Source organism: Herpailurus yagouaroundi, unplaced genomic scaffold (genome assembly GCF_014898765.1).
Source record: "Herpailurus yagouaroundi ecotype Mexico unplaced genomic scaffold, PumYag 77, whole genome shotgun sequence".
NCBI lineage: Eukaryota > Metazoa > Chordata > Mammalia > Carnivora > Felidae > Herpailurus > Herpailurus yagouaroundi.
In genome coordinates this window covers 11,643,310-11,669,768 of record NW_024412388.1, presented here as the reverse complement: position 1 = coordinate 11,669,768, position 26,459 = coordinate 11,643,310, and the positions used below count along the sequence as shown (strand labels likewise).

The window sequence follows — 26,459 nt, the reverse complement described above, 5'->3', positions numbered from 1 at the left end:
TGGTAGTTCGTGATTGTTGGGCGCCGGGCCATGGAATTTTTCTGAGCATTTTCGCTTGAGACTGTTACGGGATTTCCAGGCCTTTGTGTGAGGCCTCTGGCAGAGAAACTGCAGCCAGCCCAGCAGCTCTTGGGGTCAGGGCCAGAGCTATTCCTCCTCCGGGGACAGCCTGGAGACGGTTCTGGAGGCAGAGGACTTTATGTCGTTTCCTGAGCCTGTGAATCAGAGAGAGAGAGAGAGAGAGAGAGAGAGGGGGGGAGGGGGAGGGGGAGGGAGAGGGAGATCCCTGTCTCCTGGACTTTGCCAGAGCCCTGTGGGTGCAGCGGGAGAGGGTCCGTTGCCGAAATGCCGGGTGATGAGACATCTGTCACCTGTGCATGGCAGAATGGGAAAAGTAAGAACAAAGTAGAAAGGTTTTCATAAGGCCAAATGTATCGAATTGAAAGATCTGTCCTTTTTTTCTAAAATTATGTCATGCGTTGTTTTCATAAAAAAAATGTTAAACTGACCATGTCTTTTTCTTAAATGCTCACCGTAATCTGTGTTTTGTGTTTGTTTTTTGATTTTTTTTTTTTTTTTAATTTTTGTTACCTGGCAGAACACAAAGGTGGCCGTTTTGTGTTGGTCCCTCCATGCTTGTGGTTGGGAACTTTGCTGCCCAGTAAACCCGGGGCTCTAGGAGCCTTGGCTTGCAGAGGAAGTCTGGAGTGATTTTACCCCTTGTGGATTTGTTTGAATTCTCCCCATCTCCCCCTCATTTCTCACCTGGGAATTTGGGGGGTGACTGTCAGGCTGGCTGGCCCCCTGTCTCTGTGCTAACGCAAAGGCCCTTTGGCTCTCCCCAGCCATGGACTTTCCCCAGCACAGCCAGCACGTCTTGGAGCAGCTGAACCAGCAGCGGCAGCTGGGGCTTCTGTGTGACTGCACTTTTGTGGTGGACGGCGTTGACTTCAAGGCCCACAAAGCAGTGCTGGCGGCCTGCAGCGAGTACTTCAAGATGCTCTTCGTGGACCAGAAGGACGTGGTGCACCTGGACATCAGTAATGCGGCAGGTACCCCGTTGGGTCCAGGGCCAGGCTCCGTGAGGGTCGGGGGCCGTGGCCGGCTCTGCGCCGCGCACGGCCCTCCCGGGAGGGGCCCCTCCGAGGCGTCAGGTGCACCAGGCCGCCCACACGGGTGCTGCCACGAGTGTATGGGCACCAAGCTCCTAACGCATTCTCGACCGGGAGCCGGGTGGTAAGAGGAGAACTGACGAGGGAGGGCTCATGATACACTCTCAGCCGGAGTGAACTAGGACAGGCTCGTCAAGAGGGACAGAGAACAGGTGGGCTCTCAGCCCCCTACCCCTTCCCATTGCCGAGTCGGTCCCGAACCCCTACTCCAGTGCTAACTATGATGGAGATGGGAGGGGTGTCGGGAAACCTTGCAGTTGAGGAAGGAACGGGGCCTGGATTTGGCTCTGGCCCGGAACCGCATGACGCGCCATGGGAAGGTCAGGGCAAAGTGCCGTACCCCCATCTTACCGATACGGAAGCTGAGACCCAAAGAGGTCAGGTGACTGGCCTGGAGGTCAGATACTTCGTGGCAGAGCCCTGAGGAAAGCCAGTGCCAACACCCTCGTGTTGGGGCGCCCTCCAGTGGTAGGGTGCAGCGGCTGGCCAGAGCTTACCGTGGGGGGCGGGGGGTGGGTGGGTGTTCCCACTGCCGTCCTCTGTGCAGGGTAGAGGTTTACACCCTGGTCCTCCTTGCAGGGCGGGTGTTTTTCCTCTCGGTTCTCTGTTCACACCCTCTGTCCTTGGTGCAGGGTGGGCGTTCACCCCCGCTGTCCCCCGTGCAGGGCAGCCATCGTACCCCCTGCCCTGTGCGGATGTGCTTCATCTCGGAGGCCGCCGTCTGGGCCGAGAACCCCCAGGCTGTCCGCCTACCCGCCAGCACGGGAGATGGGGGGACGGCGGCCCGCCACTCCACTTTTCCCAAATCCCTGGATCCTGCGACCGAGTGGAGTGGCAGAGCCGGCTGGAAAAGCCAGGCCCCACGAGGTCCGTGATGGCTGTCTGTGTCCTTGGCAGGCCTCGGGCAGGTGCTGGAGTTTATGTACACGGCCAAGCTGAGCCTGAGCCCTGAGAACGTGGACGATGTGCTGGCTGTGGCCAGCTTCCTGCAGATGCAGGACATCGTCACGGCCTGCCACGCCCTCAAGTCCCTCGCTGAGCCCGCTGGCAGCCCCGGGGAGACTACGGTGGCCTCAGCCACGGAAGGTGAGGTTATGGCCGGGCTGTTCCTGAACACGTGGCTTTGGCTGGGGTGCTGTCACTGACTCTCTGGGCCTCAGCGTCCTCGCCCGGCCCTGCCTGTGTCACAGGGTGCTAGTCTCAGGAAGGCCTCCCGAGGGGCTTGTCGTCTGCCTACCCCTCCCCCCCCTTTACCCACTTCCCGTGTGCTCTGCTGCTCCAGAGGGCTGGGGGTGCGCTCGGCCCAGGCCCCTGCGCGTGGGGTCGTTCCTCCAGCAGCTCTCCCTGCTCGTGCCCTTCCCCCTGACGCCAGGGGTGGGCCAGGCTCTCGTGGTACCCCTCGCGGAGAGCCCGTCTCCCTCCTGAGCACGGAGCTCTGATGGGCGGTATTGCTTTGCGTGTGAGGTCTGCTCCCTGACCAGGGCGGGAGCCCCCGTGGAAGCAGCAGCCGGGACTGTTTATTCTGTGCTCAGCTGGTGGCCTGGCATGGAGTGGGTGCCCGATGAGCAGTCTGGTCAGCCAATATGTAGATGTCTCCCCAGGGACGATCTGGAAGAGCCAGCAAGTTCTGGGCCACCTCACCCCTCCAGGCGGTGGGCGCGTGGTGGGAAATGGCAAGACTGTCCCGTTCCATCTCCAGGAGGAGACAAGAGAGCCAAAGAGGAAAAGGCGGCTGCTGCCGTGCTGAGCGAGCTGGACCCGGCCGGAAGCGGTCCACCCACGGGCCCAGACAGGGAGCCCAAGGAGGAGCGGGGCGGCCAGGCTGAGAGCACGGCCAGCGGTGAGTTGTGACGCCGAGTCTGTCACCTCCTGGCAGCCTGGGCCCTGGGGCAGTGAGTGGCCTCCTGGAGGGGTGCCTCCTGGGGCTGGGAGAGCCGTTCACTCCAAGGCACCTGCTGCAGCGAGAGCACGGGCACAAGTAGCCTGAGTTTGGACGTGCGGCACCCCCCGCCCCGCGCCGGGCCACAGCCACTCCCCCGGGGGGCCTGGTCCAGGGGAGCCATCCGGCTGCCGGAGGGAGGGTCCTCATGCAGCCTCGGTGTTCCCACACCCCACCCAGGTGCCGAGCAGACAGAGAAGGCCGACGCCCCCCGGGAGCCGCCCTCCGTGGAGCCCAAGCCCGACCCCACGAGCAGCATGGCTGCTGCGGAGGCCGAGGCCGCCTTGTCGGAGAGCTCGGAGCAAGGTGCCCTGCCACCAGCCCGGCCGGGCGGCCGTCGCTCACGCGTCCCCCAGGGCTCCTTCCCCCACCCCCCAGCCCCCAAGCTGATCCTGCTCCGACTCCGGCTTTAGCTTCGGCCGAGGCCGTCTTGCCGTTGTCAACTCCTGACCGCTGTCTCGGTTGTGCACCCCGGCTGGGCTTCTCTCGGCGCGGACGTGTTGCTGACGCGGCCTCAGTGTGGCTGCTGCGTCCCGGCTGCCCCCCGCACCCACTGTGCCGCCAGTCCGGCTTCCCCGGGGGTGGAGGCCCAGTCCCACCTCCCAGCAGCGAGCGGCCTGCTCCGCAGCGTCCTCTGCCCTCTCCCCGGCCGGCACCAGGGCCGCTCGTCTGTGGTGGCCACGCCGAGCTGGCCCCTGCAGGGGACTCGCGCACACAGGGAGGGCTGCGGAGACGAGCCCTCGTCCTTCCCTGGCTCTGAGGCCCCTTCCAGCCCTCCCGAGCGCCTCAGTGCCCACCCTTCTCCGGCAGAAATGGAGGTGGAGCCGGCCAGGAAAGGAGAAGAGCAGGAGGATGAAGGCGCAGCGGCCGCCGAGGTCAAGGAAGAGGGGCCGCCGCTGGAGAAGGGGGAGCCCCCCGAGGAGAGCGAGGAGTCTGCCAGCACGGACTCGGGCCAGGAGCTGGGCACCGAGGCCCGGGGCCCGCGCTCGGGCACCTACGGCGACCGCACCGAGTCCAAGGCCTACGGCTCGGTCATCCACAAGTGCGAGGTGCGGCCCTCCCCTCGCTCCCCCCACCCCCCTCGCTCCCCCCCCCCTCGCGGCCCCGCAGTCCCTGATGCCCGCCCCCCGCTGCGCCCTGCAGGACTGCGGGAAGGAGTTCACGCACACGGGCAACTTCAAGCGGCACATCCGCATCCACACGGGCGAGAAGCCCTTCTCGTGCCGGGAGTGCAGCAAGGCCTTCTCGGACCCGGCCGCCTGCAAGGCCCACGAGAAGACGCACAGGTACGCCGCCCCGGCCGCCGCCCCCCCCACCGCAGGGCCCCGGCCTCTGGGAGCCCAGCGACCGTCCCCTCTCCCTGTCTCCCCGTGACCACCAGCCCGCTGAAGCCGTACGGCTGCGAGGAGTGCGGCAAGAGCTACCGGCTCATCAGCCTGCTGAACCTGCACAAGAAGCGGCACTCGGGCGAGGCGCGCTACCGCTGCGGGGACTGCGGCAAGCTGTTCACCACGTCGGGCAACCTGAAGCGCCACCAGCTGGTGCACAGCGGCGAGAAGCCCTACCAGTGCGACTACTGCGGCCGCTCCTTCTCCGACCCCACCTCCAAGATGCGCCACCTGGAGACCCACGACACCGACAAGGAGCACAAGTGCCCGCACTGTGACAAGAAGTTCAACCAGGTGCGTGCCGACGGAGCGGCGAGGAGGGCCGGCCGCGCCGGGGACCGAAGCAGACGGGGCCCTGCCCCGGCGAAGCTCTGACCGCTCTGCCGGGGAATCTGGGGCGGGAGGTGGTGGCTCGGGCCCCAGAGACCCCGGGCAGGGGTGGGGGTGGTTTTCCCTTTTCGCCTCCGGGACCTGGAACATTCCACGGGCCTCGAGGAAGGATGGAGTGGTCCAAGGGCCCGGGAGAGGGCCGAGAATCCCTCGTTCGCCAGCGGGAGGGGTGGCCGAGGCCGGTTGCGCGGGGTGGCCCCCTCTGACCCCTGCCTGGGTGCAGGTGGGGAATCTGAAGGCCCACCTGAAGATCCACATCGCGGACGGGCCCCTCAAGTGCCGAGAGTGTGGGAAGCAGTTCACCACCTCAGGTAGGGCCCGGGCTGCCCCGGCTGCCCTCGCGTCACGCCCCTCCGCTCCTTGCCCCCCCCCCCCCCCCCCCCTGCCCCCCCCCCCTCCCCGCTGGCGCTCACGCGGGCCCTCCTGCATCCCGCCGCAGGGAACCTCAAGCGGCACCTTCGGATCCACAGCGGGGAGAAGCCCTACGTGTGCATCCACTGCCAGCGGCAGTTCGCGGACCCCGGCGCTCTGCAGCGGCACGTCCGCATCCACACAGGTGGCCGGGGCGGGCTGGGTGGCGGGCGCCCGGAGGCTGGGGAAGGCGCTCGGGGAGGAGCGGGCGCCGACACCTTCTCCCGTCGCCTCCCCCTGTCCCCAGGCGAGAAGCCGTGCCAGTGCGTGATGTGCGGCAAGGCCTTCACCCAGGCCAGCTCCCTCATCGCGCACGTGCGCCAGCACACCGGCGAGAAGCCCTACGTCTGTGAGCGCTGCGGCAAGAGGTCCTGCCCCGCCCGTCCCTCCCATGCCCGGCGCCCTGCATGGTGAAGGGGGTCAGGAAGCGAACCTAGAGCTCAGTTGGGAACTGGGTGGACGGCTGCCCGGCCCCGGGCGTAGGCCCCGGGGCTCGGCTCCGGTCTCGCAGCCACGCTGGAGACGCCAGCCCGGCTCCCCCCCGGCTCCCCCCGGCTCCCCCCGGCTCCCCCCGGCTCCCCCCGGCTCCCCCGGGCTCCCCCGCCATCCTGGGCCCTGGCTTGTGCAGCTCGGTGCAAGCCCCCTCCCTCTGCGGCCCTGCAGGTTCGTCCAGTCCAGCCAGTTGGCCAATCACATCCGCCACCATGACAACATCCGCCCTCACAAGTGCAGTGTGTGCAGCAAGGCCTTCGTGAACGTGGGGGACCTGTCCAAGCACATCATCATCCACACTGGTGAGCCCGTGCCCACTTGCCTGTCTGTCCCTGTCGGGGGGAGGGGGGGCTGCCGGGGCAGTGGGAAGGGAGGGCCCTCCAGATCCCAGCCTTGGGCACTGGCCCTTGCTGCAGGTGGCCTTGAAGGAGGTTCAGTTCAAAGGAGGACCCCATTTAGAGTTTCTAGAAGGTGCAGTGGCCACTGGACGCTTCTGTGCAGCCCTGGTGGCTGCCCCAGAGCACTCGCTACTGGAAAAGACAGGGCTCTGGGGCAGCTGGAGGCCACTGAGGTCCTCCCCCCCCGCCCCCCCCTCCCAACGGCAGGCGAGAACCTTGCCTCCCCCCTCAGGAGAAAAGCCCTACCTGTGTGACAAGTGCGGTCGTGGCTTCAACCGCGTGGACAACCTGCGCTCCCACGTGAAGACCGTGCACCAGGGCAAGGCGGGCATCAAAATCCTGGAGCCAGAGGAGGGCGGGGAGGTCAGCGTGGTCACCGTGGATGACATGGTCACGCTGGCCACCGAAGCGCTGGCGGCAACCGCTGTCACTCAGCTCACAGGTGCGGGCCACGGGCAGCAGGGGCTGGTCGCGGGCAGCCGGCCTCTGGGGTGGTGGCGACGGGCAGGTGCCTTTGGCCTTAGGCCCCTTGGACTTTGCCCACAGTGGTGCCAGTGGGGGCCGCGGTGACCGCCGACGAGACGGAAGTCCTTAAGGCCGAGATCAGCAAAGCTGTGAAGCAAGTCCAGGAGGAAGGTGAGGGGGCCGCCCGGGGCGTGAACACCTGTGAACCCCCGAGGGTTCCCCCCATCCTGACCGCAGCCCTCCGCCTCCCACAGACCCCAACACCCACATCCTCTATGCCTGCGACTCCTGTGGGGACAAGTTCCTGGACGCTAACAGCCTCGCCCAGCACGTGCGGATCCACACGGCCCAGGCGCTGGTCATGTTCCAGACGGACGCGGACTTCTACCAGCAGTACGGGCCGGGCGGCACGTGGCCGGCCGGGCAGGTGCTGCAGGCCGGGGAGCTGGTCTTCCGCCCTCGGGACGGGGCCGACGGCCAGCCTGCTCTGGCGGAGACGCCCCCCGCCGCCCCTGAATGTCCACCGCCTGCTGAGTGAGCAGGCGTCTCTCCTCTGACTGTTTATTTAAGGATGGACGGCACCCTAGATCTGAGAAGGGTGGCCCCGTTCCCTAGAGAATAAATTGGATTATTTTCTAACGCTGCCTATAGCTCCCTGTGGGGTTGGGGGCCGGGGCTATCAGAGCCGGGCCGATGCTCCACCCGGGGAGCTTCTTGGCCAAGCCAGGCTGTCCCTCGTGCAGAAGGGGCCGGTGCCTCCGGACCGGTCGAGAGAAAAGCTGGCTTCCTTGTCCTCAGTTGGGGTGCGGGTGGCACGCCTGGGGCCAGAGAGACGGTGACTCCACGCACCCCCGTCCCCTCGGCCGGTTTCCTCCTCGGGCTTCTCACCTGTTCGGCTTCGGGACCCGAGCTCCCCGCCCCCGCCACGGAGCACAGCTGTGAGCCCGCTCCCCCTCTGCCCCGCTGGGTTGGCTTAACCAGGATCCAGGCAACCCACAGAGCCCCGCTCAGAAGCCCACTCAGCCAGAGCAGCAAGGTAGGCAGAGAGCCAGGCCCACCGGCCACAGTTCGTTGGGCTTGGGGAAGCAGGCGCGCCCCGCCCTCCCCTCACAGGATCAAGGCCGAGCTAAGTGCCATCTTTGGGGAACATGTTTGCCGTGCATCGGTGGGAGTCTACGACCAGGCTCTGGGCCCAGAGACGCGTGGGCCGGGGGCTTTGTTGGGGGTGGGGGCACCGCGAGCGCCGCCGGCGGCGGGAGCCGTCATGCCGTCTCTGCCCCGTGTCTACAGTTCGCTCCCGGCAGCCGTGATCCCTCCCTCAGAGACGGCACCACCCCCTCAGCAAAAGCACAGGCCCGTTAGGAGCCCCGTGACTGTCCCATGTGAGACCCCGAGTCCGTGGTCCCCGTGTTCCTGTTGCCCCATCCTCCTTTCGGGCTGTGCCGCCTCGGGGCCAGCCTGCTCCAGACCTGGAGGAGGAAGAGGCGAGAGACACCAAAGTTTGCTCGAGGGGTTTCTGAGTTTGCATGGGCCGGGGGGAGCGGGGCGTAGTTTGTTTTTCCTGTATCCAACTTTGAAGTGCCTTCCGCGTTACCCAAGAACAAGTAAGTTCGGTCTGTGACAGAAATCTCTTTTGTATAAAACAAAACGATGCTTGGGGAGGATTAAGTGGCAGAAAAGAGGTCCCATGTAGACTTGGGGAAGGAAACAAGTGGGACGAGGGCTAGCTGTTCCCATAAGCAAAGGACCCTCGGTTCTCCCACCCAAGTGACAATCACATTCACACTGGACGTGTTTTGTATTTTTTAATAAAGTTTGTAATCCAATGGACACACAAAACAAAACTGCGCTGAGAAAACCAGTTTCATAAATTAATAAGTGTTAGGAAGTTGGGGGGAGAGGTCAAGGTAACAGGAAGAGGGGAAGCCAGTCTTTTTTGTACAGTCTTTTTGTTGTGTGTGACACTTCAAATCGCGGGGGCCGGGCCCGTGCTGTAACGAAGCGCACTTATACAAATGAGTGACAATACAAAGTCTGAGTATGAAAATAAGATTTTCTCTGAAAACACATTTTTGGCACAGATTAAAAAAAATGTATGTCAGGGGAATTTGATTTTTTTTAAGTCAGTATTATATATATTTATATATATTATATATTTATATATACACACATCCCAAGTTCTGCATATCCCACCAAGAAAGAAAATCCTTCTGTTTGCTCTTTGATTGTAAACTGTACATCCGGGTGAATCACAGATGGTGGCAGCAGGAGAATTAAGAAAGGTGACACATCCAAATGAGCAAGGGGAAGGGCGGGGTGGGGACCAAACAACCCAATGAAATGTTCCTTGACCCCGGCGTTTCAGCAGAAGCCTGAAGTCCTGCGTTAGAGTCCTCGATGCGTGTTCAGGTACACCCAGACATCCAGAGTGTCACAGCCCGTCTTCACTGTGCAAAAGTCCAAGTCACTAATTTAGTGCAAAGGCAGTTCTGTTTTGTTTCTTAAAAACAAAAACAACAAAAAATTAATTCCACTGCCCAGTTCCTTTTCTCCAAGAGGAGGAGGGAAACCCAGCCCCAAGGTGCCTGCAGAGTCCATCGGTTGGTGGTCTGTCCTTGGGCTAAATGTCATGTAAACATACAAGTAGCAGCACCACTGCCCAGAGGGGTCTGTCCGACTGAGCCAGGTGGGCGGGCTCGAGGGCGAGGCTGGCATCTGGCAGTGGAGTACGTCCCCTGCGGCAGCTTCTTCCTCCACTTGACTGGGGTGTCCTGTGTTTACTTTTTTGCTGCAGAGCCTCGGGGAAATACACCGAGCGGTGGCTGTTCAGTGGCTCACACAGAGGCAATGACAATCATGAGGTGGGGAGAGATATTGGAGATGCTGGCGAGGAGGTCAGGGGCCAGACGGGACAGGTGGCTCTCCGAGAACTCACAGGGCGGGAAGATCTGTAGCACATAGGCGGGCTGGAGAAGAGGACGAGAGAGGGAGAAAAGTGGGATCCCGGATCCGCCTCCGCGTCGGTCACCCCACTACCGCTCTTCCAACCACTCCCGACTGGGGGCCCTGATGGGGCCCAACACAGAGCTGGGGGGAGTCCTGTTTCCCGGGGAACTAACCTCTCCGTGACTTTGTCCAGCAGATGAAACCTACAAGGTGTCAGAAAAACTAACACGAACTAAACTATCCTCCTGGGAACCTCTTCCACAGCATTAGGCTAAGAACCTCCGCCGTCTCAGCTGTTCTTGGGTTGTCTCCAGGAGGGGCAAGGACGGCCCCTCGTCTACACTCTGCCTGCCTGTTGCCTCTTTCCAGATTGCCCCGTGCCCGCCTCCGGACGATTCTGGTCGGCACTGGTAACCAAGCCACCAGCTTAGATCGGCCCCACACACGTGTGCCCCGAGCGAGGACACCAGGCTGACCTGATTGGAGCCGGGGTTGGGAACGTTGATGATCCCTGCCGCCTGCTTGGCCTGCAGATAGGTGATGAAGGCCGCCTTGAGGGACTCAGTTTGGCTCACGACATCCTCTTGGTCACGGCCACAGGGCAGAGCCAGCAGCAGACAGTAATCTGTCTCCACCTGTGGCAGAAGCGTAGCCGTCAGTGACCAGGGGCCTCCCCCAGAAGACAGCAGCCCAGGCAGAGGCTTGTCCAACCCAGGGGTTCAGCTCCTGCGTCCACAAAAGACCCCCTTTCTGAGGTGACCTTCAAGTCTACCTTATTTTTTGACTGAAAAAAAAAAAAAGGTTTTGGAACTAAGAAGCATTTTACACCCCCCCCCCCCCCCCCCTACTGGAGACCAAACACAGCAGGAATGCCACTACCATGGCCAGCCGGGGAGACAGGCAGGTGGGGGCGCCCCACGTCCTCCCTCGCGGGCAGGGCAGTTACTTGCCTGGGCCCTGAGACTTACCGTCATCCTCCGGGCAACCCCTTCCAGCTGGGAGGTCTCCAGCCGCATCCTCTGGGCAATCCTCAGCGGGGGGCCTCCTTCAGAAAGTGGCAGAGACCGATGTGCCAGGACGTTGTTGCCGGAGACAAAGTGGAGCTGCACGGCAGCCGTGTCGTTCTTGAGGGCCAGCAGGCCCTGCCACACAATGGGGTACTTCTGCTCTCGGGGAGATAGACAGGAAGTGAGCGCAGGGCTGGAGAGCAGAGCCCCGCCGGACGTGGCCCCGGGCAACAGCTCGCTAGTCTGAGTGGGGGCTTCAGGGCACTGAACGCCGCGCAGGGCTCAGAGGGGAGCGGGGCAGGGGCCCTGGCCAGGCTTACCTTCAGAAGCTGGACCATGTCCACGGGCCTCTGGGAAGTCAAGTGTGGAGAAGAATCTGGCTTGGGGGTGGCCTGGGCTTCAGTGTGCGTCAGGGCCAGTCCTGGAGGGGTGCTGGGGCTTGAGGTCGTGGGGACAAATGACGGCTGCTTTGGGGCAGCCTGAGCTGGGAGAGGGGCCGGGAGGTCAGGCTTCATGGAGACAGACACAGGCGACGGGTAGGAGGTCTGACTTGTTTCTGCCTGTGCCCTCTGGACCTGGGCATGAGGCTCGGCTGGCCTGTTTGTGGGGACGGTTGGGAGACGAGGCTGTTCGACTCCCGTTTGGGTCCCCTTCGCCTCCTGGGAGACCTGAGGCATCTTGCTGCTTGGTGGCTGGCCTGGCTGGCTGAGCTGGGAGGGCTGGCAGGGCTGCGTGGGCTGTGCAGGCTGTGTGGACTGCACAGGCTGGACAGGCTGTGTAGACTGCGCAGGCTGAGTGGGCTGCAAGGGCTCACCTTCAGGAGCCGGGCCCTGGAGTTCGGCGGGAGAGAGGGGGACAGAGTAAAGAGCCTGTTGTGCCCAGCACCCTGCCCCGCACCAACTGGCCATGGGTTTCTGGGCAGGGTCGGCCTCAGGCACCTCTGGTGAGCCAGGCCCACGGTGGCGATCCTCTTGGGCACTCGGGATTGAAGGTTCTGGTGGGAGGTCACCCGCTCGCTCCCCCCTCCTCCCCCCCTGCAGCCAGTAGCCACCTCCTGGTTCCCACAGCTCCTTCCCGTGTCTCCGCCCTCTGCACTGTGACCTGATCCCCTCATCTGCAATTTAGGGAGCTCCTCTTTAAACTCACGAAAACGGCAACACGTTTCGGGGACCTCACTGGCGTCTCAACCGCTATAGGGAGTAAGGCTGATCTGTGGCACTCACCTGAGCGGGAGCCTTGGTCCGAGGAGGTAGACCGATGGAGGCGGCAGCAGGAAACTGCGTGTGTGTGAGCTGCGCGGGGCTGTGGTAGGTGCGGATGTCTCCGTATCTGTACTCCTGAAACAGCTCCCCGCTGGAGTGCACGATCTGCACCCCATGGGTCACCACCACGGGTGGGGTGAGAGGCAGCCCCTGGAGCTGGCTGCTGGGGGTGACCGTGAGGATGCGGGCCTCACTGTGGGGGGCGGGGGCTGGCGCGGCTTTGGCATCTGCGGTCTTGGCGGCGTCTTTCCCGGGCTGCTGAGGGACCTTGCTGGCTGGTGGCACCTTCGCTACCCCGTCGGCTGCCCGGGGCTGCTCGCTGACTGCCGTCACGTGCGGATGCACCATGATCCTCACGTCCCGGGGCACGGTGTACGGGTGCAGTCGGTACTCAGACTGCATGACCAGCACCTCTGACTGCACAGGGGCCGCAGCTCGAGCGACAGGGAGGTGATAATGCACTTCTTCCTCTGCAGGGTGTTGGGGGGCCAAGGCCGGCACGCCAGCTGTGGCTGGCTGCGGTGTGCCTGCACGCTGCGGGGCCCGGACCTCTATCTGCTGGGGCTGCAGAGGGGCCCTCGGAGAGTGAAGGGTCTCTGGCCGGATGCTGTAGGTGATGCTGGGCAGCGTGGGAGTGTTCATTCTCACCTCGCCCTGGGACAGGTGGCTGAGGGACACGGTCTGGGTGATGCTGTGCGGGGGCATGATGACAGACTGCTCCGGGTGTATGCTAGAGATGAACTGAGGCACAGGAATGCCCGCAGCCAGCATGACCGTGGCATTAGTGGAGAGCGCGGTGGACGTGGTGCTGCTGGGGTGGCACGCTCTCGGGAAGGGGGTCGGAGCGGGCCCGCTGGGGCGAGGAGAATGCGCATCTGGCTTTGTGGCTGCCAAATGGGAGACCGTTCGATCTGTCGGGGTACTGGGCCCCGAGGCGACGTGGTTCACTTCTGTAGGCAGTTTGCTGGGCAGAGCAGGAGGGTGGTGGGGAGTGAGCGCAGACCCCAGGTTAGCCGGCTGAAGGACCTTGGTCTCTATTTTGAGGGTGACGGGGTCAGCAAGCTTTTTATTAGTGGTGACTATGCTTGGGGTGAGGACCAGCTGGTTGTGAACCAGCACTGGGGGTGTGTTTATGCCCTGGGTGAGAACCTTCACTGTGCCACCCTGGGTGACAGGGGTGGACACAGAGAGGTGAATGGGCTCGGGCTTCTCCAGGGATGGACGGTCAGCCTTAACAGATGAAATCACAGGAGACGCGTTGTACGTCTGGGCAGTCAGTACCAGAGTAGAATGGGTGGCCACATTTGCATAGCCTGAAGGGGCCTGGGGGCCTTTGGGCGAAGGCTGCGCTGGTGCAACAGCATCCGGTTTGACCTGGGACTTGGACACTGACTGCTGAAATTCGATGTCCATTGCACTGGCGGGGGGGATCTGGCTAATCTTGGCGCTGATCCGCTGCGGGCCTTCAGTCTTCTGCCCCGAATAGCTCAGGAGCACGACCCCTTCGGATGTGTTCACACGCAGGCCGGCACCAGAGCCCGTGTCTGCTGGACGGTCGTCAATCACCGACATAGACCCCGGGTGGAACCGACTGTTTTCATTAGTGCTCGGTCTGGGTTTGCACTTTGCTGACGGTGTAATCACTGCACCTGCCACAGTTACCGCACCTGTTGTGGCAGTCACACTGCCAGAGGCAGCGGTCACTGCACCTGCTGTGGCTGTCACCGCGCCTGCATTCATGGTGCCCGCAGAGGCGTTCACCGCGCCCACGGTGGCGTTCACCGCACCCGCAGCGGCGTTCACCGCGCCCACGGTGGCGTTCACCGGGGTGGTGAGAACGTTCACTGGCCCCGTCAGAACGTTCACGGGCCCCTTTAGGACGTTCACGGGGCCGGCAGGAGTGTTTACCAAACCTTTCAGCGTGGTCACCGGGCCCTTCACAGAGCTTTTGAGGGCATTCACCGGGCCGGTAAGGGCATTCACTGGGACCAAGGACACATTCACCAGGCCCGTCAGAGCGCTCACCAGGCCAGTCAGGGTTTGAGGAGCTGGTTTTGCCAGAGTGATCTTTTGCGAGTTCTCCAAATCAATGCTCACGGGCATCCGACTAATAACAGAAGTAATTTTGGGAGCAATGACTGGAGCCACCTTTTCCTTTTCAGTGGCTACTGGAGCCTCTGGGGCCTGTGTGTCAGAGGTGTTGGTTACTGGAGCTGGTTTTTCTTCTAAAAGAGGCTTTTTAGACTCAACTGGAGGAGGGGGTGGTGCCTCATGCAGGCAAGGGGCAGCACTGACGGGCTCTGCAATGGCAGTCGTGACACTCGTGGAAGTGACGCCAGTGGCGGAGACATATTTGGGGTCCATGAGGATCTTCCTCAGCGTACTGGAGCTGGTGTCGATGTCAGAAGCTTTCGTGTCTGGGGGAAGAGCTGGAGATGGGGTGGACTGAGCCCGAGGATCCTCCTGCCTTGTGATCCACTCTGTGACCTTCGTAGAGGAGCTCTGGTGTGGGACCCCCCCAGAGGCGACAGGAGGTGGGAGCTTTGCTGCAGTTACAGAAGGAATTGGGGGGGTGGGTGTGCTGGAGTCACTGGGTGGGGTCACTGGGTCACTTTCGATGATGGAATGCACCTTGAATCTGGCTTGAGGCTCATCCTCCACTGGTGCTGGCTGGGAGGGCGGGGGAAGGTCTGGGAGTGCAGATGCTCTGGTCGGTGTCTTTTCTTCCACGCTGCTGTCTTGGGACAAGTTCTCCAGGGATGGGGTCTTGCTTGGGTCAGAAGAACAGGACTCAGGTGGAGCGGACTGGGGCTTTTCTCTCTGCTTCTCTTCCTGTGGCGCTTCTGGGGGTGGCGCCGCCTTCCCCTCATTTGTAGCAGGACTCTTGCTTTGACCTTGGTCAGGTTCAGAGACGGGAGTCTCTGTACTGACCCCCGTTTTCTTATTTGTATTCCGTTTGCGACGTGATCGAGTTGTCTTCTGGCGCCCTTTCTCTTTCCGAGCAAGAGGGACTTCTGCTTCTTTTGATCCTTTGGCTTCTGGCACTGGCTGGGAGGGTTCGCTGCTGTTCCCTCCAGCTTCCTTGGTATCTGCTGGGCCTGCTGAGGGGTCAGGGGCACTGACTGGTGGCCCAGAAGATTCTGCGGCAGCCTCGGTCTCCAAGATGCCGGACACAGCCTCATGGGTCTCAGGCTCCATTCCCTCCCCAGGGGGCCGCAGCACTTGAGGACGGGGCTGTAGATCTGCCTGTGGTTCTGCAGGGTAAGGGGGGGCTGCTGGGAAGTTTTCTGGCTCCCCAGAAATGTCATTGATGATGGAGCCAATGGCCGCAGCCAGTTCTGTTTCACTTGCTTGGTGTGCGGGCTTGTCCCCATCCTCTGTGGAGAGGCCCTCTGGTGCATCTGTGGCCGCCGCCTTGAAGGCCGCGGAGGTGGTCTCAGTGAGCTTCGCGATGTTCTCCACGGCCTGCTCCAGCTCCATCTGCCTGGCTAACTGATTCGGTTCTGGGGACGGCGTAGTGGCAGACACATCTTCCTTCTCCTCCGGTTCCTTCTCCAGATGGGCCGGATCGCTGTTCAACTGGGAAGATAAACTCCCCTCCTTCTGGGGACTCTCGCTCTTCTCAGGGGGACCCGCCACTACCTCAGCTTCCTTTTCCACTGCTGGCCCCGCAGGGCCCGCGGCCACGCTGGGACTCGCACCGGTATCCGTGGTTTTCAGATTTGCAGATTTGTCCGCTGCTGACCTAGAGTTTCGAGATCTCCCTCTCTTTGACTTGGAGTTTTTTTCAGGGGCTGCTTTTTTCTCCACCACTTCAACTGCAGGGGCTTCCGGTACATTTTTGTCTGTGCCAATTTCTTTTTTGTCACGTTTCTGTTCACTTCCTCCTTCTTCTTTATCAGCCTTGGACTTTGTATTATTTTCTTTCACATTGACCTGGGGACTCACCTCAGTGGCCGCCTCCAGACGTTCAGCATCAACTTTTGGCTCGTTTTTGCCCCTTTTCCCTTGTGGGCCACCAGCAGCTCCTGATTTTTGGGCTCGTGGGGACCTCCATCCCTCCGCTGGTTTGAGCGTCTCAACTGGTTCTTTGGCCTCGGTCTCCTCATCTTCTTCAGCTCGACGGCGTGTTTTCGGAGGCCTTCCCCTCCGTGGGGTCGTGGGAACTGCCGCGGCCTCCTGCAGCTCTCGCTCCAGTCTCTTCCTGGTCACTCGTGGCTGCTCAGTGGGCTCCTTGACGGGAGAGCGGCTCTCGTGGTCTCCCATGGTTGCATAGACACTCCTCACGTTCCGGCGCCTCGTTCGGCTGAGGGGCAAGCTTGGTTCTGGGTGTTCTGGGTCTGCCGTGGCATTTTTAGAGGCGGTCCTTGTAATCTTCTCTGCCTCCATCTTCAATTCTAAAAGCTTCTGTGCTTCTCCCCGCGGAGAATTGGACCGCTTGAGTTTCTCCCGGTCTATCCGCTCGCTCTTCCGGGTGACAGGCTTCTCCACAGTACTTGCTGCGGTGGCCTGAACAGGGGTCTTGGAACGCTTACTTTTGTTTGGCTTTTTATCTTTCGTGGCAACCGGAGGATCGACCTCAATGTCTTCAGCAGCTTGAGGCTGAACCTCAGGGACAACTTCAGCTTTTGGATTTGCACTGGGCTCAACATTAGCAGCTGAGTTTGGCTTTTCCACTTTGGGCTCATCAGCGTCCTCAGGCTTCTGAGTCGGTTTTGAAAGCGGTTGGGCACTGTCGGGTTCTGGATCTACAGTGACCTCAACCTGAGAAAATGAGGCCCCAGGAGTTGGAGGCTTGGTGTCCAGATAAGGCAGCTGGTCAACTGATGAACTTTCTTCAACAACTGATGGAGTCCTGGCAGCATCTTTATTGGCGTCCGCTCCTGGGGGCAGGTCGCCTTGCTCGGTTTGCTGCACAGCAGTAGGAGCCTGCTCAGACACAGGCTTTGCTTCTTCTGAGGCAGAGGCTGGCTCCCGGGGCTTCTCTTCTGTCACCAAAGGCACCTCCCCTGCTTTTTCACCTGCTGTCGCCTTTTCCGGTGATGACGATACTGACTCTGGAGTTACAGCTGTGACGGCAGGAGGCCCAATGGGAAGGGGGGTCTTCGGTTCCACCTCTTTACTCTCAGAGGCAGATTCTGGGGTCTCAGGATGATCCTCTGTATCTTCCTGTTTTTCAGCCTCTTTGGGTTTTTGGTCTTTTTCCTTTTCTTTCTGTTGCATTCGCGTGAGTTCCATAAACCTGCTATGGAAAAGAACTACTGGCTCTTGAATCACGTCAGCTGTGCTGTTTGCTCCATCAGACGCCTGCCTCCCATACAACCTGCCAGCAACGAAGTCTGATTCCTCGTCTTTTCTCTCCAGATGCTGCAATCGCTTGGAATCTTGTTCAAAGATTGAGCTGTGTAAAAAACGAGAAGCAAATAATTCTTGTCTTTCCTGTTCTTCTTCTTTATGGTCATCTTTTTTATCATCCATTTTTCCTTCGGAATCAGTCCGAATTTTCTTCTTTTTCATGTACCAGGATGGAATAGGTCTTGGAGCAGAGTCAACCTTCTCTTTATCTTTGTTGTTTCGAAAATTGGCAAAACGGGAGTCCCAATCAAGAAAAGACCAGTTTTCTTCTCGAGATGAAGAGAGGGACTTAGCTCTTTCAAGCAAAGCCTTCGTGTCTGGTGTGATTGTCTTATCCAGTGCAAAAGAGTAAAATTTGTTCCTTTCTAAAGAACTAGAGAGTCTTTCCTCTCGCTCACGTAGCTTGTCTTCTCTGTCCCTCAATAAAAAAGACAACCGAGAACTTTCATATAGTGCAGAGGCTCTGGGTGAGTGGGATTTGTGTTCACCATCTTCATCAGAATCAGAAGGCACCTCCCCAGGTTCCAAGTCACGTACAGACCTCTTTCGAAGGCTGTCTCTCTTAATTATGCTGTTTGGGAAACTCACATCAAATCTGCTGGCATCTTGTTTCATTTGAGAATCCCACCGGTTTAGTTCATCTTCAGAATTCAAGACAGAGAGCTTTATTTTGGCCATGTCTGCCATCTGTTCTCTCCTGCTAGAATCATAAGGATTAAATTTTAAAGACTCTTCTCTGACTGTGATGTTAGAATAGGGGAGACCTTTCTCATCTACTTTAGGAGACCCTCTTACTGACATGAGCCTAGGGGAGCCTATAGGGTCGTCGTCTTCATGGAAAGAGCCATGTCGGATGCTGGGAGAACCGCCAGCCCTTTCAGAATCTTCACTGATCTGGCGTGAACTTCTGTAATTCCTCTCTCTCTTGGTGCAGACATCAAAATCCACGTGGTCCATCCTTTTCTTTTTGCTCGGAGGAGAGTCGTCAGTAACATCTTGGGGGGGTTTGCCTACCTCGTGAACCAAACTACGTCTTTCATATTCATCTACATCTTTTTTAGGACTGCCAAACTTCTCAGACTTGGCTATTTCCATCTCCATCTGCTGTTTTCTCCGACTCTGCTCCATTTGTTTTCGGTAACTCTGCGTGTGATCAATATCAATGCCAATTTTTTCTTCAGTATTTACTGAATGTGGTTTCTCTTGGCTTGGTTTACATTCAAGTGTTTCATCACGAAGACTGCAATAGTTTTTCCTAATATCTTCTCTCTCTGGTCCCTGATCATCTAATAATTGCAGCTGTTTGAGTTGTGGTTTTGAGGGAATAGGTTTTTTTGACTGGATTTCTTGATTTTCCACAGAGTCACATACTGGTTCTCCCAGCCTTGCTTGTAGGTCTGAGTTGGGCCTTGAGCCAGTCCCAACAGAAACGCTGGCAAGCTCCTGACACTCTTTGGGGCTGGGAGCAGCATTAAGTCTGTCTAGTTTTATTTTCTTAGATTCTCGTTTAAGAATTTCTTTCCTTGCAGGCTTTCTTTCTGACTCTCCTTCCCTCAGCAGAAGGATGTCTCTAGAGGATAGGTCAGGCTGCTTTTTTAAAAGTACCCGAGCTTCCTCCATCTCTGGACTACTTTTCTTGACTTCTGATTTTTGCTTTTCTACTTTCAAATTGGAATCTGCGAAGCGCCGCTTCCTTGCTTCCAGCTTCTCCAAGTCTGCAGCGCTGACCCCATCAGCAGTCTGCTCTGGTTTTAGGTGCTTCCTGGATTTAAGCCTGCCTTCCTTATCTACCACTTCTATGTGGCTTGACAGGCCCTTTTCCTTTGGCACTTTCATTCGAACCGGTTCCAGTTTAGACAAGTCAGACTTTGTGGGCTCTGTCTGACAGACCTGAAGTTTCTGATCTAGGGCAGAAGACTTGGCAGTGTCATTATCAAGCTTGGCTTTCAGCTTTTCCAAGGGAGTATGGTCAATAACTTTCCCCTCTTTTTCTTTCACTCGGGTCAAAACTACACAGGGCATGAGCTCAAGGCGGTTTTTTGCTATCCCTTCTTTGTCAGCTTTTTCTCTGCTCAGTTTGTTAGAACTCCTTGATTTTTCGGGGCTCTGTTCCCTCTCATTTTCTTGGTCTGTCTCTGAAGACTGAGAACTAGGAGAATGAACTTTTCCTTTTCGTTTCTGCTTTTCAGTTTTGTCCTTTTCCACTTTCTCCTTCCTTATTAAGCGTCTCTCTCTTTCTACTCTCTCAGGATCAAAAGTCCTTTCTTTATCTGCCTTTTCATTTTTTGTATAGCGTTCCAAACGAGATTTGTCCAGTTTTTCATATCTTGGAGGGGAAAGTGAGCTACAGCTTCCACTCCGATCTGAGGACCTGCTGTAAATCCTCCTCTCTGAGTCACTCGGCAGCCGCTCGGACTGTGAGGGAGAGGTGCCAGGGCTCTGGGGGCGCCGCAGGTGCACCGGGCTCTGACTGCGCTCACTTGGCCGCCTCTCGTGGTCTCTGTCTCGGTCAGACTCAAATCTTTCGCGTTCTCTTTCTCGTTCCCTTTGCCTATAACTGTATTCCCGAATATCCTGTTCATAAGGATCATTTCTGTAATCCCTGTATTCCCGAGGATCGTCATAGTATCGTGATTCATAGTAGTCTCCTTGGTAAGTTTCCCATTCTGAATAAAATTCTCTCCCTCGAGCTGGATAGTCCCGTCTGGAGTCCTCAGGATATGTGCCCGGAGTACGAACATTCTCATAATACGTACGATCTTGGCTATAGTCATAAGATCCCCTTCGTTCCTCTCTATCAAATTCAAAAAAGAATATATTAGTTCTTTTGTGTCCTTGTCATTTACACATTTAATCACACATATGAGATTAAAAGCCCTATTCTAAAAATCTTTGCCATTATTTAATCATTAGACTTGGATGGTCCAATATGGTACATAGCCGCAATTTACATGTGGCTATCAGTAACTTAAAATTTGAGATGTGACTATAAAATACACATTGGACTTGGTACATTTATCTTTTAAAAAAGAAACCCTTCAAATAATTTAGATTGATTACATGTTGAAATGGTAATATTTTAAAGCTATGAGTTAAATGAAATTAGTGTCACCTTTTTTCCCCACATTTTTATGTCTACCAGAAAATTTAAAACTGGTTCAGTCGATTAAAAATGCAACTTGATTTCAGTTCAGGTCATGATCTCATGGTTTGTGGGATCAAGCCCCACATGGGGTCCACGCTGACAGTGTACAGCCTATTTGGGATTCTCTCTCTCTCTCCCTCTCTGCCCCTCACATGTGTGCATGCTCTCTCTCAAATGAAATAAATAAGCTTAAAAAAAATTTAAAACCACAGTTTAGTCTACATGTTTCTACTGGATGACACTTCAGCCCCCCCCCCCTTTTTTGGTATGAGGTGGTATGACATAATGATCACTAGTATATTACACAGTATCACATCCCCACACTTCTGAGTCTTTCATAATTACTTTTCTGCCAAAAATATTCTTACCACAATCTGGGAAAAAAACGTACTACTGGTAAAAATAGTTTAATTAAAATATTAAATATTAAAAAATATTTTAATTGAAATCCTCCCACCTATGTGACCCATAGGATACTGATAACACATCTATCTCAATTCACAGTTTAAAAAAGCATGCTGGGGGCCAGTCTCCCTAGGCTGTCTCCTCACTTGTAAAATGATGGTAACCTTTCCTCAGAAGGTTCTTAAGATTAAATAAGATAACATTTGTAAGAACTTTCCTAACATAATGTGAAGACCTTCAGTCATATTGTTACTTTTCCCCAACCCATGAACTGATTACAAGCTTTGTGAAAGGATTCCTCAATTGTAAAGGAATTCACCATGGTTTTCTCTTACAGTGACCTATAGGGGGCATTTAAGATAAGATTAAATTTACACACAAGAACATGTATGATAGATAAAATGAAATTCACCCATAACAGAGACTAATTCTTTCACTCTCGTTCACTCTCCATTTTTGTTCTCTCAAGCAGGTCATGCATTCTACAAAGTACTGCCATTAGTGGCTCACTGAAACAAAAATCTAGAACTTAAGCCCCTAATGGCATAAGCTTTGTCTCCTTGGCTACAATTTTTTCTAGCTCTTGTAACAGTGCTTGACTCATAGGAAGGACTGAAATATCTATTGAAAGAATGAACCTTAGAAAAATATGTCAGTGGGGTTCCTGGGTGGCTCAGTTGGTTAAGCGTCTCTTTCAGGTCATGATCTCGCAGTTTGTGAGTTCAAGCCCTGTGTTGGGCGCTATGCTAACAGTATGGGGGCTGCTTGGAATTCTCTCTCTCTGCCTCTCCCCTGTTCACACATACGTGTGTACATGCTTTCTCCAAAAAAAAAAAAAAACCGGGGGGGGGGGAAGGGAGGAGACGAGAGGAAAATATGTCAAAGCTACTACTGGGTGTTGTTCCAATACACTCTCCACAGCAAATGAAGTATCTAAAGACTTAATATCCAAACACTAGAAGCATCACACATTATTATATATATTTGTATGGCATTTCTCAGTCCAAAAAGAGTATTTTTTTTTTACATTATCTAGGTTATTTTTTTTTAATGTTTATTTATTTTTGAGAGAGAGACCAGAGCGTGAGTGGGGGAGGGGCAGAGAGAGATGGAGACACAGAATCCGAAGCAGGATCCAGGCTTCAAGCTGTCAGCACAGAGTCCAACGTGGGGCTTGAACTCACAAACCGCGAGATAGTGACCCGAGCCAAAGTCAGACACTCAACCAACTGAAGCACCTAGGCACCCCATGTTATTTAATTGGTTTTGAGATGGTCTTTCTTAGAGTTCCACAGGAATCAGAGTCTTTGCCTAAATAATAGCCAGCCATCTTGCAAATGTTACTAGGCATGGAACTTGGCTAATTCATTGCCACCATAAATTCCAAGGAAGCACCATTTTCATAAATATACTGGATGCTTTCTTTTTAAAAGAAATGTTTATATGAAAGAGAGAGAGAGCGCGTGCGCAGGCACACGCACACGAGTGGGGGAGGGACAGAGAGAGAATCCCAAGCAGTTCCACGCTGTCAGCGCACAGAGCCCAACGCAAGGCTCGATCTCATGAATCATGAGATCATGACCTAAGCTGAAATCAAGAGTCAGACGCTTAACCAACTGTGCCACCCAGGCACCCTACTTTCATGCTAATATAAAATGATTAAGACACCTAGAATGGCCACTAGTTCACTGCCCACATTAACAGTAGGCTTGAGAGATGTTTTAATCAACTATACAACTATACCCAAAAATATGAAAATATTTACAGAAGCCGAAGGTATATGTGTAAATGTTAGCGCTGGAGCACTGTTCAGTTTAATAAATACTGATTTTGCACATATTTTGCTGGGCCTTATGACTACCAAAAGAAATGAGTGTTCCTGTCCTCAAAGAACTCAAGTAAGAGACAGTACAACTCAACACTGAACCTTGGACAAAAGGGTGTTCAGGAACCTGGAAAAGCCAGGTTTTGAGAACTCTGTTCACATGACTGCACAATATCCCAATTCCCCTAAGTAGGTGGGAAATTCATTTAAAGCATAATAGGCTCTTGTAAATTTATCTTGAGAATCATTTTGGTAAAGTATAAAGCTCCATGCACCAGCAGGAAGGAGCACTGGGTTTATCTCCAGACTAAAGTCTTAGCCTGTGACCTTATCAGCAAGGCGATCTGATCTTCGGTTCCACTAAAAGTAACACAAGATAAGAAGGAATAAATGAAATGTTACTTTTAAACTGCAGAACCCTATGCAAATCGGTCACTGTTTGCATTCCTGAGGGAAACTACCATTAGAGGTAAACCATTTTTTCATTCATTCATTTATTACGCATTCAGTGGGATGGCTTCCTTCCACTCTATATGAAGGGCAGATATCCTCAAGTTCTACTGCAAAGAGTGCACTCCATAAGCACTGCCATCTAAAAAAAAATGGGGCAAAACTGGGTCACACCCTTCTGCTTCCTACTTTAGGAGATAAATTCCATTCAAAAGGGATAAATAGCCACGGGTAAAAACCAAAGAACAAAGCCAGAGCCAGAACGTCAGTAAAATGAGTGAATTTAAAAGTGGTAATATACAAAAATTAACACCCACACAGCATTATCCAACCCTCACAAGACACTATTCTTTGAAAAATATTTAATGTATGCATAGAGGATTTTAATGGATGTTTTGTCTTAGGTGCCACCAGACCACCAACACACTTCGTACTGGCATATGGGTAAGAATTCCTGTAAGTACTAAAAATGTTAAAAATGACTTTGAACTGCTACTTGGGGAGCCAGGGTGGAGACCTTTTTTCTCTCTCCACAGACACATATATTCTCATGCATATGCACATGTATGCTCTCACGTGTGTGCGCGTTCTCTCTCTCTCTCTTACACACACACACACACACACACACACACACACACACACACACACACAACAGAAAAACCTTATATCGAAACCGACATTCTGGCTAGAGGGCTGTGGACTCCAGTCTACTAAGTGAAAAACCATCAAATCTTTATAGAAGTTCAGGCTTTTGGGAATTTGGCTGTGGGGTACATTTTTCATTAAAACAAAACAAAACAAAACAAAACAAAACCTCCTCACGGCTGCCTGGCTGGCTTGGTTGGTAGAGCGTGCGACACTTGATCTGGAGGTTGTAAGTCTGAGCTCACATTTTGGGTATAGAGATTACTTAAAAATAAAATCTTTAAAAAAAATAAAAATAAAAAACTTTCCCGGCATTCACTGAACGTTGTTCAATATTCCACAAGGAAAGGACTCAAGAACTATATACCTTCTTCTGTAACTTAAAAACAAAGTGGCAAAAACATGCAGTAAAAAGGGAATCAATGTATTCAACAGGTTTCTGGCAGCACAATCAGGATCTGACTCATACTTGCAGAACCCCTTTTATACTTGAACTAGAGTGTCTAAAGGCATTTTTCACACGCAGCCTTTTGTTTAATGCATACGTACAGGGGTGGAGATCCAGTGGTAACATTCCAGGACACTTAATCACAGAGACATGTTTGGACAAACAGCCTGACCACGTGGATAATAGTTTCCATTTTCTTTTTAGTTTTTTGAGAGAGCACACATGCGCAAGGAAGGGGCAAAGGGGGAGAGAGGATCCCAAGCAGGCGCCACTGATCAGCACAGCGCCCAACATGGGGCTTGATCCCACGACCTCAATTATGACCTGAGCCAAAATCAAGAGTCAGACACTCAACTGACTGAGCACCGCCCCCACCCCTCCCGCAACACACCCTGATAGTTTCCATTTTCAAATATGATCAGCTATTGAAGCACTTGGTGACACTATGTTACGATGTTTTTAACATATCCAGTCGAAAAAAGAATCAATCATCAGTTTGGGGGCAGTTGTACGCTAACAGAGACAGCCTGGTTCAAACTGTGAGAACTTAAATGATTCTGAACTGCAATGTTTCCTACAAATAGCAGAAAAAAATATCAAATACTGTACTACAGAACCATGACTGAAAAAAATCAACAACAGGAAATAAGGTTTACTTTTTATGTTGCTAAAGTTACCAATTTATATATGCTTTGGCTGATTCACAAATTATTATTTAAAAGATTTGAATTCAAAACAAAGTTCTTGGTAATCTTTAAAAAAAATTTTTTTTTAATTGTACGGGCACATGCATGGTGATAATCTGGATGTTGTCATTACTAAATAAATATACAGGGCACTTAATAGTTTGTAACGCCCTTTAACATGTTATCATATTTAATTTAAAACTGTAAGGCAGGATATTTGTACATAAAGTTATAATTTAGCAAAATAGTAACTCTTTCAAATTACAGGGCTTTCAGTGAGAAATGTATTTAGGTTGCCCTAAATCCCCTGAGCCACATGAAAACTGAATTCATAAAAATAAACCTGTGTTTCTGTATGGGTGGATAAAAGGAAAGGAGTTTTGGGGGGATGAATTTAGAAATAAGGAGTGAAAAATAAAATTTAATTCTATATAAATTTTATGTATTTGAAATTTTAAAATTCAAGTTCTGCTGATAGGTTTAAAATACATACCTTATTGCTTGGGGGAAAAAAATACATACCTTCTTTCTGCTAACATTTCATAAAAGTCTCTGATATCTTGACCAGACTTTTCCATACAGTGATAAAATGCCAGCTGGCTTTCCCGATTTGCAAAATCCACCTTAAAAACAAAGAATAGCTGGTGTTTGATTCAAGTTTCAGATTTTTAAAATGGAAAGTGTTATTGGATTTGAAAATCCTTCCCAACACAACCCTCTAGATAAACTTCAAGTAAGAGCAATCTATCTCAACTAAGTTAAACAGTCCTAACTGGAACTGTATTTTGTTAACTCGAAATCTCTTTCAAATTCAATACAAATCTTGACAACGAGGTCTACTTTATTATTTTTTAATGTAAACTCTATGCCTACTGTAAGGCTTGAACTCATGACCCTGAAATTAAGAGTCTTATGTTCTACCACCTGATCCAGCCAGGTGCCCCAATAAAGAAGTATAATTAAAAGTTCTAGGGGCGCCTGGGTGGCGCAGTTGGTTAGGCGTCCGACTTCAGCCAGATCACGATCTCGCGGTCTGTGAGTTCGAGCCCCGCGTCAGGCTCTGGGCTGATGGCTCGGAGCCTGGAGCCTGTTTCCGATTCTGTGTCTCCCTCTCTCTCTGCCCCTCCCCCATTCATGCTCTGTCTCTCTCTGTCCCAAAAATAAAATAAAAACGTTGAAAAAAAAAAAAATTTAAAAAGTTCTAGAACCCAGGGGCACCTAGGTGGCTCAGATGGTTAAGCATCAGACTCCTGATTTCAGTTCAGGTCATGATCTCACCGTGGGTTCGAGCCCCACACTGGGCTCTGATGCTGACAGTGCCTGCTTGGGATTCTCTCTTTCTCTCCCTCTCTCCCTCTTTACCCCTTCCTCACTCACACATTCTCTCTCTTCCTCTCTCAAAAATTAAATTGAAAAAAAAATTTTTTTTTAAAGTTCCAGAGTCTAATACTGAAGGAGTGGAAAAGGCAAAATGGAAAACTGAAACGATACCTATCAGGATGCTAGGTTGCCAAGTAATCAGATCAATGAAATCCAGCAATCTATATGTATATTTGCTGGAATCAGTTAGAAAATATAAAACATTTAAACTTCACTCACAGCTGGGCCTCAGAGTCATTATTAAAAGACT

At 54.3% G+C, this 26,459-nt stretch overlaps 2 protein-coding genes across 6 annotated transcripts in view; one reads left to right on the top strand and one right to left on the bottom strand.

Annotated features, from left to right (window-relative positions):
• Positions 1-7,295, top strand: part of ZBTB17 (zinc finger and BTB domain containing 17) — a 32,663-nt gene extending 25,368 nt beyond the window's left edge. Inside the window, exons 1-15 of one of the 4 annotated variants that reach the window (XM_040462228.1) lie at positions 275-394; positions 846-1,052; positions 2,070-2,258; positions 2,872-3,012; positions 3,292-3,417; positions 3,922-4,160; positions 4,255-4,397; positions 4,493-4,793; positions 5,113-5,200; positions 5,329-5,445; positions 5,548-5,710; positions 5,964-6,094; positions 6,423-6,632; positions 6,737-6,826; positions 6,910-7,295. In XM_040462228.1, the coding sequence (XP_040318162.1) occupies positions 346-394; positions 846-1,052; positions 2,070-2,258; positions 2,872-3,012; positions 3,292-3,417; positions 3,922-4,160; positions 4,255-4,397; positions 4,493-4,793; positions 5,113-5,200; positions 5,329-5,445; positions 5,548-5,710; positions 5,964-6,094; positions 6,423-6,632; positions 6,737-6,826; positions 6,910-7,193 (2,478 nt within the window). In that variant the 5' untranslated portion in view covers positions 275-345 and the 3' untranslated portion in view covers positions 7,194-7,295. Of the gene's footprint in view, positions 1-274; positions 395-845; positions 1,053-2,069; positions 2,259-2,871; positions 3,013-3,291; positions 3,418-3,921; positions 4,161-4,254; positions 4,398-4,492; positions 4,794-5,112; positions 5,201-5,328; positions 5,446-5,547; positions 5,711-5,963; positions 6,095-6,422; positions 6,633-6,736; positions 6,827-6,909 lie in introns of those variants that run through there. The other 3 variants (XM_040462233.1, XM_040462243.1, XM_040462254.1) reach the window with 3 other exon arrangements.
• Positions 7,296-8,445: 1,150 nt separating this feature from the next.
• Positions 8,446-26,459, bottom strand: part of SPEN (spen family transcriptional repressor) — a 92,699-nt gene continuing 74,685 nt past the window's right edge. For both annotated transcript variants that reach the window (XM_040462212.1, XM_040462216.1), the window contains 6 exons: positions 25,352-25,452; positions 11,832-20,019; positions 10,929-11,438; positions 10,570-10,764; positions 10,078-10,236; positions 8,446-9,621 (listed from right to left, as the gene is read on the bottom strand). In XM_040462212.1, the coding sequence (XP_040318146.1) occupies positions 9,490-9,621; positions 10,078-10,236; positions 10,570-10,764; positions 10,929-11,438; positions 11,832-20,019; positions 25,352-25,452 (9,285 nt within the window). In that variant the 3' untranslated portion in view covers positions 8,446-9,489. The remainder of the gene's footprint in view (positions 9,622-10,077; positions 10,237-10,569; positions 10,765-10,928; positions 11,439-11,831; positions 20,020-25,351; positions 25,453-26,459) is intronic.